Source organism: Bicyclus anynana, chromosome 8 (assembly GCF_947172395.1).
Source record: "Bicyclus anynana chromosome 8, ilBicAnyn1.1, whole genome shotgun sequence".
Taxonomy (NCBI): Eukaryota; Metazoa; Arthropoda; class Insecta; order Lepidoptera; family Nymphalidae; genus Bicyclus; species Bicyclus anynana.
In genome coordinates, this window is record NC_069090.1 from 1,961,024 (window position 1) to 1,977,790 (window position 16,767).

The following is a 16,767-nucleotide window of genomic DNA, read 5'->3' on the forward strand; positions in this document are numbered from 1 at the left end:
AATCTAGTATAATGATAATGAACTATTTAAGACCATTTAAAAAAAAGTGTCAACTAGCCTATACAGTAAACCTTGCTGCAATTTTTTGTCGTGGTCTATGATCATCAATTTGGTTGTATTCAAACTGTATTCAAAGATACGTAAATAACCAAGTGAATAAATGACTTAATAGAAGACAGAAACATAGGGTAAAGTTAAAAACTGTTATATTATTAAATAATTTATTACAAGAATTTATCGATGACATTGCTTAGGAACTGACTGCGTAGGACCCACCAGAGTAGGCAGCCATAGAATAAACAGGTAATCAGTTTGTCAAACAGCATGACTCTGAAAGTTAAAAAAATACTTTACATTATAAATCCCTCGGGAACAATGGATTTTTCCGGGATAAAAAGCAGCCTATGTGTTAATCCAGAGTAAAATCTATTTACATTCCAAATTTAAAGAAAAGAAAGAAAGAAACAAAATACGTTTATTCATTTTTAGTGTCACAAACAGTACATCCTATCTTAGATATTATATGACTGTCTGTGACACCAAACAGAAGAGGTTTACAGCTCAGTAAAAGCAATGCTCGGCGCTGATTTTCAGCTGAGACCCGGGTGACGTCACAGCCAGTTATAATTACAAAACAAAATACATACCTACACATTAAAAGATAGAAACGTATAGATAAATGCCAACATACACTAACTAATATAACATACCATCCTAAAAATTAAAAATTATATATTTCTATATACCCATAGAAACATATATATATTTGTAAATATAATTTCAGCCAAATCGCTTCAGTAGTAGCGGCGTTAAAAAATAAAAAACCAAACAAACATACATCCATACAAACCATCGCGTTTATAATACTAGTAGGATTTTCGGTAATATTTTTTTTTTTTAATTTATGGCTATATTAATATATCTAGTATATGTTTTATCTAGTGTACACGAATGCATTGTATTATAAGAATTTGTATTTGTACTTGTAGTTATGTATAGATTTAGGTACCTGTTGTAATGTGCCCTAGCTTTAGGCAAGTCCTCATCCTTTTCTTTCAACAGATACCGCCTCGCGCCTATACAAGAGTGTTTATAGAACTCTTGTCTGTCTATTTTCTTAATTTCATAATAGAACTGTTCTTTATCCTCATCCTTTAACTTTGATCGGAGATAAATGAAGTTCTGGTTGGAGAACGACCATTGCTGGGTGAGATAGTACGCCAATGCGCAGTTTGCCGAATATATGCGGCGTTGGATTTTGAGAACCCTGAAATTACAATACACTATTGCCAAGTTTTGTTCCTTTAAGTATTACAATGAAAGGTGAGTTACATTGATTGTCTTACATTGTTTTCTTTCCGCATATCCACAGTAAGGTATCAATCAATAGCGCCGGTAGAACATGTAGCAATATTACCTGAAAACTAATTATATTAATAAAAAAATAAAGCTGGTTATATCTGTACATTGCACAAATTAGAAAAGTACCAGTCAGCTTGATGTCACCCAAAATTTTCGAAGGTTGTTGTCATATTTCATACAATACACGTTTAGTTTTGTGTTATTTTTAGTAGGCACCGCCTTCAAAGTGATCATGTAGGTAGAAAACATTATAAAGTTATTCTTCGCTTTTTAGTTTCATGTGCTCATTTATGTTTGTATTTCTTTTAATATTTATGAATGTATTAATACTAAACACCACACACTACACACAGGGATAATTCCCCACAAGTTGGGAATAGTCCAAGATTTAATTCAAATTCCCCGCAGTTTGATGAATTCCCCAGACACCGCTGCTGATTAAAATAATTCGTCTATGTGCAAATATCCGATCATGCCGATCTGACGCAAGTTTGTCAATGCAGTTTGGCATTTAATATATGGCCTTTAAGATAGGCTTTATAATAATTACCTTAGTAGAATAAATAAACTTAGAGTCAGTTATAGAGCCGCCGCCTCCCATGATAATATCGTCCAAGGGGTACGTGGCAATGATTTTGTGGCCTACATCAAATATTTCCCCCGTGGTTATTTGGTTCAACGAACTGGCACAGCTGTGGTAGATCGGAATATCGTCCATCGGTTCAAACCTGAAAATAGTTTAACTAGGTAGGTATATCGTTTACGCACCACGACATATCCTAAGGCGTGAGAAAATCAAACGTCGAACAATATGGTAGATGAATCATATCAACAACTAGCTGACACCGCGCTATTTCACCTGCATGGTTCCCGTTCCCGTGGGAATACGGGGATAATATATAGCCTTCCTCGATAAATGGGCTATCTAACACTGAAAAAAATTTTCAAATCGGACCAGTATTTCCTGAGATAAGCGCGTTCAATCAAACAAGCTTTGTAATATTAGTATAGATATAAATCTAATATCCCCGTAGTTTTACGGGAACGGGAACCACGTGGGTGAAACGGTGCGGCGTCAGCTATACTAATAGCATTAACAACTGAGTCTTAGGGCCATAAATCATTTCTCTATATCTATCTCGCTTGCACTTATGGGTCTTATGGAGCCGTCTAGTGAAGGGTGTAACAATGAAAGACATATTATCGATAAGTAAAGTTTATTATCGTATCTTGTTCACAAAATTAAAAAAATTAACAATATTTGATTTAATATAATACATATTTCATATTATATAATTATTAACTAAATAAAATTAATCTTCATCTGAGTCTTCATCATCAGAATCTTCGTCTTCTGCCAAATTTATTATATATTAGTATCCATAGTGCGCAACGAGTAACACATGAATGTATTTATTTAATTGCAGTAAACACATTTATAGCAAAAAAAATACGCAATGCAATTACATTAGAAACCGACCAATCAGAATCGTCCAAATCATTATTGACTCATCATTAGCACGTGCGCAGGTAGCCGTTTATCGATAATTAGGGTGCGCAGGTAGGCGCGCTGCACATTCCTATCTTTTTTGACTTTTATGACCGGACGACTCAGATGATAATGCGCATACTATAGTACTTAATAAAGGTTTACATACTTCTTGGTCCCTCTGATCCACGACGCTGCTATGAAACCCCTGATAGCCACGTCCACCGGTATGTAGTCCGCAGTGACCACAGGATTGCAATACAGAGTGCGAAGAATACCTAAATAATGTAAAAATCTCTACAATAAAGTACAGTCTAAGCGATGCCTCATTAGTGCGTTGCGTCGTCGCAATGGATTTCGACAACGGCCTCCGAAGCGCAGTGGTGTGCGCGGTTGATTTACAAGATGGAGGTCCTGGGTTCGCTCCTCGGCTGGACCGAATGAGGTTTTCTTAATTGGTCCAAATCTGGCTGGTGGGAGGCTTCGGCATTGGCTAGCTTAGGCCTTGCCTACCGGCAAAGACGTACCGCCAAGCGATTTTGTGTTCCGGTACGATGTCGTGTAGAAACCGAAAAGGAGCGTAACCTAAGGGAGATACAAAGTTGCAAAAAAATGTTATTTTGAATTTCTCAAGGGCGATTGAATTATTTTTTACACTCACATATAACGTGGCTTTCTATCGGTAAAAGAATTTTCAAAATTTATTTTATAGATTACGACTTAAAGGGGGTTATCTACTGTCACAAACTTTACCTCTATTATACAGGGTTCTGGGGGGTAATTTCCCAAAACTCTGTACCGAAAATTGATTAAAAATGTTCAAGGAACATTGTGTTCTAAAAATTAATATTTTCGGGGTAAATAACAGTTCGGCTCCTGTAAGTGGACTGGTCAACACCTTGAAGTAATGGAAAATACTCCCGAGCATCCTGTATTATAGTATAGATGAAGGTTCATACCTTTTCCACTAGCAACTAAAATGCCGACCGGCCCATTAAAGTTTTCAATCCATCCAGGCATCGGCTCTTCGTAGCTCGATATTACTGAAAATAACAAATTTTGCTTATTTAAATATCTCTTAAGAAAAAATATAATGTGAACAACAGCAAGGGAAGGATTAGGTGTGGGGCATGGTTGAACAGGGGTATTTTTTGGGTAGGGTAGGGTAGGGTAAGGTAGGGTAGGGGTAGGGTAAGGGTACGGGTAGGGTAAAGTAGGAGAAGGGTAGGGTAGGGTGGGGATAGGGTAGGGTTGAAGTAGGGAAGAAGTACACATAAGTAAAATCGAAGCTTGACTTGAATCGAGGCTTGAGCTATTGAATATATTTTGAAAGTTTTTTTGGAGGGAATTATATAGGTACTGATACTGAGGCCCAAAACACTTTTATGTTATTTTTATCTGTCTGTCTGTCAGTCTGACAGTCCATTTTTTGTTATCGGGCATCACGCTGAAACTACTGAATGAATTCAAATGAAACTTGGCTCGATTTGAAGCCATAATACGAAGCAGATTTTATGTCGCGAAAATAAAACCAAAAAAAGGTGGAGGGGTATGGAAATTCCTTCAGTTTTCATGGTACATTTGTAAATGTAAAATTAGTGGACTATTTATTATACTTTTAAAAACTTGCAAAAATATAAATAGAAAAGGGTGTGAAAAGTCTACATCAATTTTCACGAGGACGAAGGCGTCCGCAGGCGTCCGCTAGTAATTTAATAAAATACAAACAAATTAGCGTACGTCTTCATATAGAGGGTCCTCCTTGCTCTGTCTATTGCTAAAAGCGTTAGCTTTAACGTTTTTTATGCTCTGTGGTTAGGGCAGACAGGGCAACATCGCGGCAGCGCGAGCAGCAGCGATCACGGTGTGGCTGCGGCATAGACTTACCAACAGACGGCCTGATGATGACGATGGGCAGTTTCCCTCTCTGTTCGTTCACCACGTGCTCCGCCAACTGCTTCGTGAACACGTAAGTATTGGGCATCTCGCCGAGATATCTGTAATTAGATAGATCAGCGCATCAACAGATACCCTCATCATCATCAGCATCATCAGTATCAGCCAATGGACGTCCAATATATATAGGCCTCTTGCATGGACTTCCAAGCACATCGGTCTCGGACCGGTATCATCCAGCCGCTGCCTGCAATCCGCTTTATGTCCTCAATATACCTACCCTTTATAAGACACCCCCACATTTACGTAAAACTCATTAACACTTAACCGACAGTCATGATTTAACTATAATTGTCATGAAATTATTTTTAACACTTATAATTCTGAGCAGAGGCATCTCTAGCTAACGTAGCGCCCAGGTGCAATGATCACCCTAGCGCCCTTTAGTACCTAAGCACTGTTAAAATGTAATATGTACAAACATCACTTCAAGTTATCATAAACTGTCTATGTAGAAAACAAACCTTATAAATAGTTACCTATTTGCCTTTCTTTGCCAAAACTAGGCATATGTATTTAAGAAGAGCTCTAGATGCTAAGCGAAATGTAAATATGCAAACCGGAGTTCTTTTTACGTGAGGTTACACCGCGCTCGGTGTAACCTCACGTAAAAAGAACTCGTGTGGCGATCAGGCGCCCCCGAGATCGCGGCGCCCGGGTGCAATGCACTCCCTGCACTATAAGTAAAGACGCCTCTGACACTGAGATAATTTCAATTTTGATAGAAAAACACCGATCTTCGGATCACGTCAGCTTTCAAACTAAAAAAGCCGAGTTATAATCTGTTCGTTGCTTTTAAAGGCTATAGAGTACGTTTCCAGATAGACAAACTAATAACATCCATTCTTTTACGTCTTAGATTAATGATCTAATAGATTAATAATGTAATGGAAAATCTCCCACAACCTGAGGCGATCTAATGACACTTATACGCTTAGCGAAGCACTTACTTTGGCGACAAAATGTTCACAGTTTTGTCATCCAGGCTTTCGCATATCTCCAGCGTCTCTCTCCAGTCCGCTAGAGGAGGATACAAGATCTCCTCTATAGGATCTCGGTTGGTGTTACAGTAAGTCGTCGATACGTGGACGAAGCACTGCAAAAACATGATTTCATATTTATAGCTTTGTACCAATGATTATTATTTACTATAGATATGTTACGTGCCTACAAAATCATCGCAAAAAGTGATCCGACTTTAGCGACTCCACTGAGCGCAGACAGGCACAATTTTGTGTTTAGTTACAATATATATTTATGTATATATAGTTTTTACACTTCCTTAACACACAACTCGACATTGTAGACAATATTTAGGTATTATGTGTTTAAATAACTTTCGTTGTTTAATAAGCGACTAAATTAAATTATGATTATAAATTATGCACATTTTGTCAGCCTCATTCTGATGCGCCCTATCTATCTCTAATATAAAATACTAGCTGACACCGTGCGGTTTAACCCGCGTGGTTCCCGTTCCCGTAGGAATACGGTGATAATATAGCCTATAGCCTTCCTCGATAAATGGGCTATCTAGCAGTGAAAGATTTTTTTAAATCGAACCAGTAGTTCCTGAGATTAGCGCGTTCAATCAAACAAACAAACAAACAAACTCTTCAGCTTTATAATATTAGTATAGTTTATTGCTTTGTACGTATTACAATTATTTGTGTGTTTAAATACGGGTGATTTTTTTCAATGCTTTTATTATTTTATGATCCACCAGATCGTAAGTAAAATAATATTGCATAAAGCAAAGCATTACATCCACATAGGGTACAAGAATGAATGTGAAGTAAACTTACTTCTAGATTTTGCACTTCTTTAGCTAATTCTATCATTTCCCTCGTGCCTCTGAGATTTAGATTAGCTGCTACTTTCAAAGGATCATCAAATCTGAAATTTCAATATTTATTTTTGATAATTTAATCGGGTTTTCTATGCAGGTGTTTTACTCGTATTATGTTTTCATTGGTATTTTTTATTCTATTTTCAAGTTGCGATATTAAAACTGATTGTATAGATATTTTTGATTATATTATTATAATTTAGAAATTTTGTTATTTATGTGTGGTTTTCTCATAGTCACATCTTTAAGGTAATACCTAGGGTGTAATGCCCAATTTCACAATACCTTACCTAACGCTAGCTGCAACGTGGAAGATAATTTGAGTTCTATTCACTATCAGAGTGCGATCCTCTTCTGATAAACCTGGAATTGATAAAATATATTTTTGTAGTTACTTACTTTTATTACATATACGGTTAATTATCAAATCATAGCCAATTATATGTTTAGTGAAATAAATCTAAATGCAAGGATGATAAAAATATGAATAGGTATAGTCGGATGCAATGTTTATGTCGTTTCGGAACACCGTGCGTTAAGCTGCGCAATACAATATTTTAGGTATCACCGGTTACGTAGGGGTGCGGCAACAGGGCATCATCCCGCGGAATTTGATTTTAGCGTACTTTATGTACAACCTGTGCGTAGCGACATCCGCGGCTTATTTTCAAGATGTTTTAAAGATTTTTTTTTTTGCATCTGACTATAATTATCCATATTTTTCTCACCCTTCATAGTATTTGATATCAACTTGCAACCGACTTTTGACGGCCTCCGTGGCACAGTGGTATGCGCGGTGGATATACAAGACGGAGGTCCTGGGTTCGATCCCCGGCTGAGCAGATTGAGATTTTCTTAATTTGTCCAGGTCTGGCTGGTGGAGGCTTCGGCCGTGGCTAGTTACCACCCTACCGGCAAAGACGTACCGCCAAGCGATTTAGGGTTCCGGTACGATGCCGTGTAGAAACCGAAAGGGGTGTGGATTTTCATCCTCCTCCTAACAAGTTAGCCCGCTTCCATCTTCGACTGCATCATACTTACCATTAGGTGAGATTGTAGTCAAGGGCTAACTTGTAAAGAATTAAAAAAAAAAAGAAGACTATACAGTCAACAGCATCCATTTTACACTTGTAGCGCGAATATATACATCATCATTATCAGCCGATGGACATCCACTGCTGGACACAGTCCTCTTGTATGGACCTCCAAGCTTAACGCTCTCGAGCCTCCAGCATCCAGCGGTTTCCTGCAATCCGCTTGAAGTCCTCAGTTCACCTAGTGGGTCTACCAACACTGCGGGGTCGCCATTTATATTTTAACCCTTTATGAGGGGGGCAGTTATCCCTCCCTGCCGTTTTGGCGAAGGTTGATTCGCTTTTTACAGTCTCAAAGTTAAAACAAGTCACCTAGTCCAATTTCGCTGCAATCTCCCGCTACGAAGTACACCTTAGACTCGAAAACTCCTGGTCTTTCTCTGCGGAGTCGGTCATAGCACTGAAAGATAATCATAACGTATTTTTTATCATTATTCATTGCATTCAAAATTTATATACTACTTGCTGACACCGCGCGGTTTCACTTGCGTGGTTCCCGTTCCCGTAGGAATACGGGGATAATATAGCCTATAACCTTCCTTGATAAATGGGCTATCTAACACTGAAAGAATTTTTCAAATCGAACCAGTAGTTCCTAAGATTAGCGTGTTCAACCAAACAAACAAGCAAACTCTTCAGCTTTACTATGCTTTTTTTTTTTGCTTATATGTGCTTTAACCTCTAACCAGGCCCAAGAGAACTGCAATAGGTACGGAGGTTATATGTTTTTTTTTTCGTTGGTCAAAAAAATGCCTTATCAGGGCGATGAACTTTATATATTTAAAATGCATAATTTTCCCTGTCTAGTGAAAAATTGTAATTTTGTGCACCCTTATTATTTTGGTTATACATTTAAAATGATTGAATATTTTGCTTAAATTTATGCACAAAACAAAATAGAAAAACACAAAATCTGTAACATATCCAAAAATTGCATAGCGTTCTTAATTTCGCCACCAAAATTCTCGCACTTGGATAACAAACTGCAGCTCGAGCTCGAGTCTCTTCTCAGAATGAAAGGGGTTAGGCCAATAGTCCACCACGCTGGCCCAATGCGGATTGGCAGACTTCACACACGCAGTGAATTAAGAAAAAACTCTCTGGTGTGCAGGTTTCCTCACGATGTTTTCCTTCACCGTTTGAGACACGTGATATTTAAATTCTTAAAATGCACACAACTGAAAAGTTGGAGGTGCATGCCCCGGACCGGATTCGAACCCACACCCTCCTGAATCGGAGGCGGAGGTCGTATCCACTAGGCTATCACGGCCTCTGCGCACCGTCGGCTGGTCCTAAAATAAACCACCACAGTATCATTTTATAGTCAGTTAGATGTAGATTATATAATTAAACCTAGCATAAGTTCTTAAATAATCAAGTGTGTAGCATTTCACATTTTTTTTTATTCTTTACAAGTTAGCCCTTGACTACAATCTCACCTGATGGTAAGTGATGATGCAGTCTAAAATGGAAGCGGGCTAACTTGTTAGGAGGAGGATGAAAATCCACACCCCTTTCGGTTTCTACACGGCATCGTACCGGAACGCTAAATCGCTTGGCGGTACGTCTTTGCCGGTAGGGTGGTAACTAGCCACGGCCGAAGCCTCCCACCAGCCAGACCTGGACAAATTAAGAAAATCTCAGTCTGCCCAGCCGGGGATCGAACCCAGGACCTCCGTCTTGTATATCCACCGCGCATACCACTGCGCCACGGAGGCCGTCAAAACATTACCTGATAAAGGTTAACTTACTGGGGAGGCGTATAAAGCGGCCAGCCTATTTTCAGGCTTCACACCCTTCTTGGGTCTCAGAAGTAAGTAGATCCTGTCCAGATCACTGCAGGAATACAGCAGCTTTTCCAACAACACTTTGCCCATGAAACCTGCGATAAATCAAAATACGTTTCATCAAACTTCTACCTTCTACTTAGGCAAGCGCGCTTCATCTAAAACCTCATCATTGCTTACCATCAAGCATAATTTGGGTCAAGCGTAAGCCTTTCCAAGATAAAAAAAAATAAAAAAAAACCTGATTGGTTATCTAAGCCGATATTATAAAGAAGTAAAGTTTGTGGTGTTTTAGGGGATTAATCTCTTGATTTACTGAACCGATTTTCAAAATTCTTTTACGATTAAAAAGCCACGTTATCTGAGAGTGTCATAAGCTATATTTTATTCCTATATTTTTATGTGAACGGGAACTACGCGGGTAAAACCGCAGGGCGTTGGCTGGTGATAACTTGATCACGTGATCTGTCGATAGCAAATGTCATTCTCATACATTTTCACATTTTCGAAGCGTGTGCGATTGTAGAAAGAGTTAAAATCGCTGAAGCTATTCGTCCGGAAACCGGAAAAATTATATTATTTTATTTATCCGGTGATCATGTGAATTATAAATTATTTTAAAACACAAAATGCTACGCGTCCAAATTGTCGTCCAAATTAACAAAATAATAAGAATTTACAATTTATCCAAAAACCGTATGAATAAAATAAATTAATTCGTACGTTTCTGTTTAAATAGTCACTTCCTGTTATAATAGACTGATTATGATGATGGTGATGATGATTAAAATGCACATAACATTTTCTTTATAATACAAGGTAGGTTTTGGTGCAACTAAAAGTCAAAATCAATAATTTATAAGTTCATTGCCTGAGACCAACGATATTATAAACTATAGACATGTTACGCGCCTACAAAATCAATACAATAAATGATCCGAATTTAGTTACGCCACTGAGCGCACAAATTTTACATTTATGTATCACAATCAATTTTGTTTTTACATAAATTATACATTTATTTATATCATTATTAACCCATATTCGGCACACTGATGAGCCTTCTCAGTCTCCTCTCAGAATGAGAGGGGTTAGACCAAAAGTCCACCACGCAGAGAATTGAGAAAATTCTCTGGTGTGCAGGTGTCCTCAGAATTTTTTCCTTCACCGTTTGAGGCACGTGGTATTTAATTTCTTAAAATGAACACAACTGAAAAGTTGGAGGTGCATGCCCCGGACCGGATTCGAACCTACGCCCTCCGGAATCGGAGGCAGAGGTCATATCCACTATAGGCTATCACGACTAACGTATATACCTATAGTTTTATACTTCCTGAACCCTTTATGTATTATTTGTTTAAATAACTTTCGTTGTCAACAAAATGAAATTAAGACAATTAGCCACCTTTTTGTGCCTCAGTTTCGACGTGTTAATATCTATCTAATAGTATAAAATCTTTGACTGCGAATACGAAGTGGAAGCTTGACCTATGCATTTTGAACTTTTAAATTGTATATGTATAATGATAATGAATATTCAACGGTCTAGCATGACTGATATTTGTATTATAATTCAAATTTGATTTACTGATTTTTGATGTATCATTTAAAACAGCATGTATATAATATGTATTTAAAATAAATGAGAGAGGCGTACTTCAGGGTTCTGTGCTAGGACCGCTTTTATTTATTTTATATTCTGCCGATATATTTAAACAAATAATTTACTGTTAATATCATGCATGTGCTGATCGCTTACAACTTTACTATAATTTCAAGCCAGAAAAGCTTAATTAGGCAGTACGCTTTATCAACGAGGACTTGAGGAGGATATTAACTTGGGCAGATGGTAATTCACTAATTTTAAATCCGTCAAAGTGTACATTAATGGGTTTTGCTAAGTCACTACGTATGGTTGATCCAGTTTTATATTAGAATTTGAGGTAACGTCATTGGAAGCGACCAAGCGCGTAATTTGGGATTGTTGATAAATGCTGCTTTGAGGTTCGAAGACCACATAACGGAAGTAATTTGGAACTGTTTTACAGACTTAAGGACTACTATACATAGAAACAGATTATATAGTAGAGCATCACTCTTATAAGTTAAGGATGAAGTATATTACGAATATTTTTTAAAGTTTGTAATTATATTAAACAATTTACCTGTGCCTCCGGTAATAAATATAGTCTTCCCCCTGTAGTATTCTGGTATAGTCGGAACACCATCCAAATCTCGGTCTTCCAGGAAAGTCATTTTGCTGGCTACAAAACACTAACAAACTTATTAACAAACATCCAGACCACACAAAAAAAATAATAAATATTATCTTAATATATATTATAATAAATATTATATATCACATATCAAAAGAACTAAGTAAAAATAGTAATGTTTGTGTAAGTCTCGTATAAGTAGGCGCGAGACCACATATACTGGCTAAAATATATAGTGATCTAAATCCTAGGCCTCTTTAGATCTGCAGCAAGTTCTATATTAAAACGAAAATCCAAAGCTGCTCTAGTAGGACTCTACAGGTATACGAAAACAAAACAGCAGTAAGTGTTAGTGTGTCTTAATAAAAGACCTCCTTAACAGGTTCATCATACCCGGAGTCTGCTCGGAGGATTTCTCGTTTCCAATACATCGAAAATACATGCCATGGTGTTTATGATTCCGATACTCCAACAGTTAATGACGTAAAATTTTTGTGCAGTCAATTTCATTCAAATTTTGTTGATGTTCAAAGGTGCGCATCGATCATTAAGCTTTTTTTAAATCCACTCTTATGCAAGCAGTTTTAAACCCTTTGCATAAGAGTGGATTTAATAAAAGCTTAATGTTTCGGTGCTACACCAAAACGGTCAAAAAACATGATAAGTCTAATATCCATCTTCGAAGCATTAATCAAACTGAATTAAATTGACCCATTTCTTAATTTCTTTCGGATAGTGAGGATGAGAAATAGTTTACATATGACAATATACAAAAAGGACATGGTCAAAGCTTGGAAACGGCCTGAACCGGTCAAAAGAAGAAGTGTCGTTTTCTATTAAGACAAAGCCTCATGACTTTAGTAACTCTGTGAGCTTGTATTGGTTGGAAAGTTATGATGCATAAAGACTCGACGTGGCACTTGGCACACATGATTACTATATTTTTCCTAAAGTGCAGAACTGTCTTATTGATGAAAAATTGGCATCAAGAGAAGGCTATGAAAATCTATCACTAGAGTTTATTTACCAATAGGAACCAAGACTTATATGAAAGGGAAATTATAAAGTTCTTTTTAAAATGGCAAAAGATTAAGGAATATAATGGTGTATATTTTTTCTAAATCAGACAATCCAAACTACCCTAAATAAAATCTTGACAATAACGTAAAAAAAGGATTGCTTTTTACAACCTAAATTATTGTCGTTGAATATGGACTCCTCGATTTGGTATAGGCTTTCTAGATTTTGTCTCTTTTATAGAAGCCTGAATTTTTGGAGCCAATGCCAATGATACGAATGATTTTTAATGCTTATCCGTGTAAACAATACTATATTATACGACCTGTAAGACTGAATATCTCTGTGTTATGGTTTGAAGTTTTATATGAGTAGAGTACGAAATAGTAGTAAATCTGAAGAGAGGTCAATTCTGTACATGAAATATATTTCCAAAATAACTATCTGGGGGTGGATTAGTGATCGATATAAATGCCAAAAATGCAATCAGTAATTTTTTTACTGTCTGTCTGTATGTTCGTTATAGAAACAAAACCTACTCGACATATTTAAACGAAACTTATTACAATTATTCTTCATACTCCAGGGCAGGTTATAGTATACTTTTAATCACTCTACGATCAATAGGAGTAGAGCAGTAAAGGGAAATGTTGGGAAAACGGGAGACGTTACTCCATTGTTACAGCATTAAAGAGGTCTAAGGGCGGACGAAGTCGCGGGCGTCGGGCTAGTATTAAATACAAATACAAATACATGAAATGCCAAGCTACTTTATTATCAGCTGTTTTAAGTTTTCGAAATTTTCTTGTTCAGTTCGATCGCGATTTTCGAAAATTCGAAATCCCCCCTGAGCTTGAGAGCCCGGGGCATTGCACCACCTAGCCCCTGGATAGCTATGCCATTGTACGCATAGCTAGAGATACTAAGTTGGTCTTTCCATGTTTTTCTTTATAAGCGGTCACAAACACTCGAATAAATAAACTTTACCTTTCTTTTCTGTTATCTTGTTGTTATTTGATGAAAAGTACACAAAAACTTAAAATTAATATATTTAACGATATAACATTTATAGATTTCGTGTCGCAATACGAGGGAACCTCGCTAACGAGTGTTAAGAACTGTTAAATTTGAGGGAGTTATGAATCCGTTTACAATAGGAATAATAATCATAAAGGTGCATTCACATAATACTTCTTAAATTGTAGAATAATGAAATAGTTATTTATGTCAGTGTCTTGTAATGCCATTGTAGCATGAGTGTTTTTTGTTTACGTTTTACTAGCGGACACCCGCGACTTCGGCCGCATAGAACAGTTTTTCACAAATCCCGCGGGAAACATAGATTTTTCCAGGATGACAAGTGCTAATACAGAGTAAAATCTATTTACATTCCAAATTTCAGCCAAATCGCTTCAGTAGCCGCAGCGATATAGAACGAACAAACATTCGCCTTAATAATATTAGTATAATGTTTTTTGCACAATATACAGCACGAGTACTACAACCGCTAATTACGAGCAGTGGCATACAATACTTCTACTAAGAAATACAAAGAAATAAAATAAATAATAAAACTTAGTAATTTATTTATGATTGGCGTTGAACTCTCCTCGGCTTCCTCGAATTTTTGTATCGGCGTGGACTCCTAGATTTGGTCTAGCCTTGGCCTCCTAGATTTGTCTATTATTGCCAATTACATGTAAACAATTAATAAATAAAAAAATTGTACGTAATTTTGATACGCTTGTATCAAAATCGGTTGAATTTTCGGGCAAGAAGCTTAGAGTAGCCTTTTTCCACTGCCTTTGGGACTTCTGACGGTGTCGAATTAATAAATTCATCACAACTTGACATTTTCGAATAAAAACAGTACCTACAGCGAAAAGAACAAGCGAGCAGAATGATTTCAACTTTTTCACAAATTAGCGAAGCGTATTTTTTTAGGCAAAGGCACAGGCAAAAAATGCCTGTTTTTGTGCCTTTGTATCACTAATAAAGAAAATTAATGTTTCTGTCTTTTTGTTACAGATCATGTGTATTTTATTGACAAATTAAATTAAAGATCAAATTTATCAATTCAAAAATTGAATCAAATGTTTATTTTTTTATATTCTACCAAAGTTAATTTTTTTTTTTCATATAATGTTGACTACTTTTTTGGCATAAAAACTCTTAGATGAGATTTAAAAGAGTACCCATCTAAACCGTGCGTTTTACATTACGATAACGCACAAGTGCGTAATGAGATACATTACGATATTGAAATTTGTAAGCTTATAGTACATTATGATGTAAGTGCGGTAAGTTGAAAATTACAGGCGAGGCGATATTGCAAGCACAAGCCGGAGGCGAGAGCTATAGTAACAAAGCAGAGGCTGTAATTATCAAAGTACGTACGCACGTATGTCATACGACGTTTTATAACACATTTGCGTGGAAACACACTTTGAACACACTTTCTGAAAATGAATTTGCATCTTTGCCTGTTTTCCATAATGATGACATTTCGATAAAAATAAATTAATATTATGGCATTGTATATACCTGCATTTGTTGTTATGTGTCGATTTAAACGTATGAACAACCTTAATTTTTCGTTAATAAGAATGTCTTGCGTCACTCGTTTGACCAAATCCCTGTCCCTAAATTTAAAAAAATGTGTAATCCAGAAAAATGGTAGGTGTGAATACACCTTTAAAATAAAATGCAAGAAATTCTATTGAACTTGAATGTACATATGATTTCATTCGCCCCATACATTGTATTTACACGTGGGTTACTTCTTTACATACGTTTACATAATGAATAATTATTATTATTTGTGATAGGCAGACAAAGCCCGAGAGTTGTGGAAAAATATTTTCACTTTCACTAGTTCGGGAAAAGATTTCTTTGTACTACGATAAATCATGCATTTTTTTATTAGCTAATGCAATGGTAATTTTATACTACAGATCGGTTGATCCAAATAGACACTGAGCGCACACATGCACAATTTTGTCTTTAATTATATATTTATGAATATATAGTTTTTACATACAACTCGACATTGTAGACGATATTTAGGTATGATTTGTTTAAAATAACGTTCGTTGTTAACCAAAACTAACATTGAGTTGACTATAAAGGAGGTGGTCCATTTCAGGTCCACTCTAATTGTACCCCGTATCATTAAAATTTAAAAAATCCAAGGATTTTATTACAATCTAAATAAGTTAATAAATGTAAGTAAATAAAAAGAAATAAATAAAATTAAAACCCAAGTTTTCGAGTTAAATCAAGATGGCGTCCTTAGAGCAACTATGACATGACAATTGACAGCAAACGTCAAATCGAGTACTGCATTAAAAACGTCATCAATCCGCCATTATTACCCTTAATAGTGTTGCATTTCCTGGGAGAAAATAAATATTATTTCGAAAGAATTAAAGTAAATTCGTAGATTTGTTTAATCAAAAATAGTTAAAAAAAATATTAACTTTTATTTCCGCCAGGGTACAATGACTGATCCTGGACACCATACAATTTTGGACTATCTCCTTTCCTCTTTTGAGCGCCTCATTTTTCATGCGCTATTAACACTTAACTAACAGTGACGCTAACAGTTTTTGATATCATTGAGCTAATGTAAGAAGTTAGTTCTATTTTGGAACAAAAGATGAATGTCTATGTAAATAGGTACAAACATTTTTATAACTTTAATTAGATGCAACAGTACAGAAACAAAGTTGACCTTTGGAGTTATTTTTACTCATTCCGTTTTTACCCGTCTATTATTTTTACGTACAAAGTTTTCGTTCGGCAGACGTTTTCTTGCCTATTAACCTACCTAGGTAGTACCTACCCACTAGTTTTTATGGGGAGTTAGGGGCACCTTGGTACGATTTTTATTAAGATATTTTTAATTGAACCCCAAAAAAGCGACATTTTGAAATTAATACCAAAGAAAAATATATAGATTCGTTCAGTATTTATTTAGCTAGTTTTTTTAATTTAC

General features: G+C 36.2%; 1 protein-coding gene across 1 annotated transcript; it reads right to left on the reverse strand.

Moving 5' to 3' along the window:
• Nucleotides 1-207: 207 nt before the first annotated feature.
• On the reverse strand, nucleotides 208-13,882 carry LOC112045135 (fatty acyl-CoA reductase 1-like). Its single transcript, XM_024081216.2, has 14 exons — nucleotides 13,758-13,882; nucleotides 11,703-11,801; nucleotides 9,502-9,632; nucleotides 8,063-8,150; nucleotides 6,947-7,019; nucleotides 6,613-6,703; nucleotides 5,758-5,903; nucleotides 4,739-4,848; nucleotides 3,811-3,894; nucleotides 3,021-3,129; nucleotides 1,913-2,090; nucleotides 1,347-1,417; nucleotides 1,010-1,267; nucleotides 208-330 (listed from the first exon to the last, which is right to left on the reverse strand). The coding sequence occupies exons 2-14, from the start codon at nucleotides 11,791-11,793 to the stop codon at nucleotides 225-227; spliced, it is 1,536 nt and encodes a 511-aa protein (XP_023936984.2). The 5' UTR covers nucleotides 11,794-11,801; nucleotides 13,758-13,882; the 3' UTR covers nucleotides 208-224.
• Between the last annotated feature and the right edge of the window lie 2,885 nt (nucleotides 13,883-16,767).

Bases quoted from the DNA above. Each gene is read 5' to 3' on its own strand.
- LOC112045135 (XM_024081216.2), bottom strand. From the start codon at position 11,793: ATGACTTTCCTGGAAGACCGAGATTTGGATGGTGTTCCGACTATACCA. The intron at 3,130-3,810 runs GTATGAACCTTC...TACATTATTTAG, and splicing joins TTTAGTTGCTAGTGGAAAAG to GTATTCTTCGCACTCTGTAT. The intron at 1,418-1,912 runs GTAATTATTATA...ATTAGTTTTCAG, and splicing joins AGTTTATTTATTCTACTAAG to GTAATATTGCTACATGTTCT.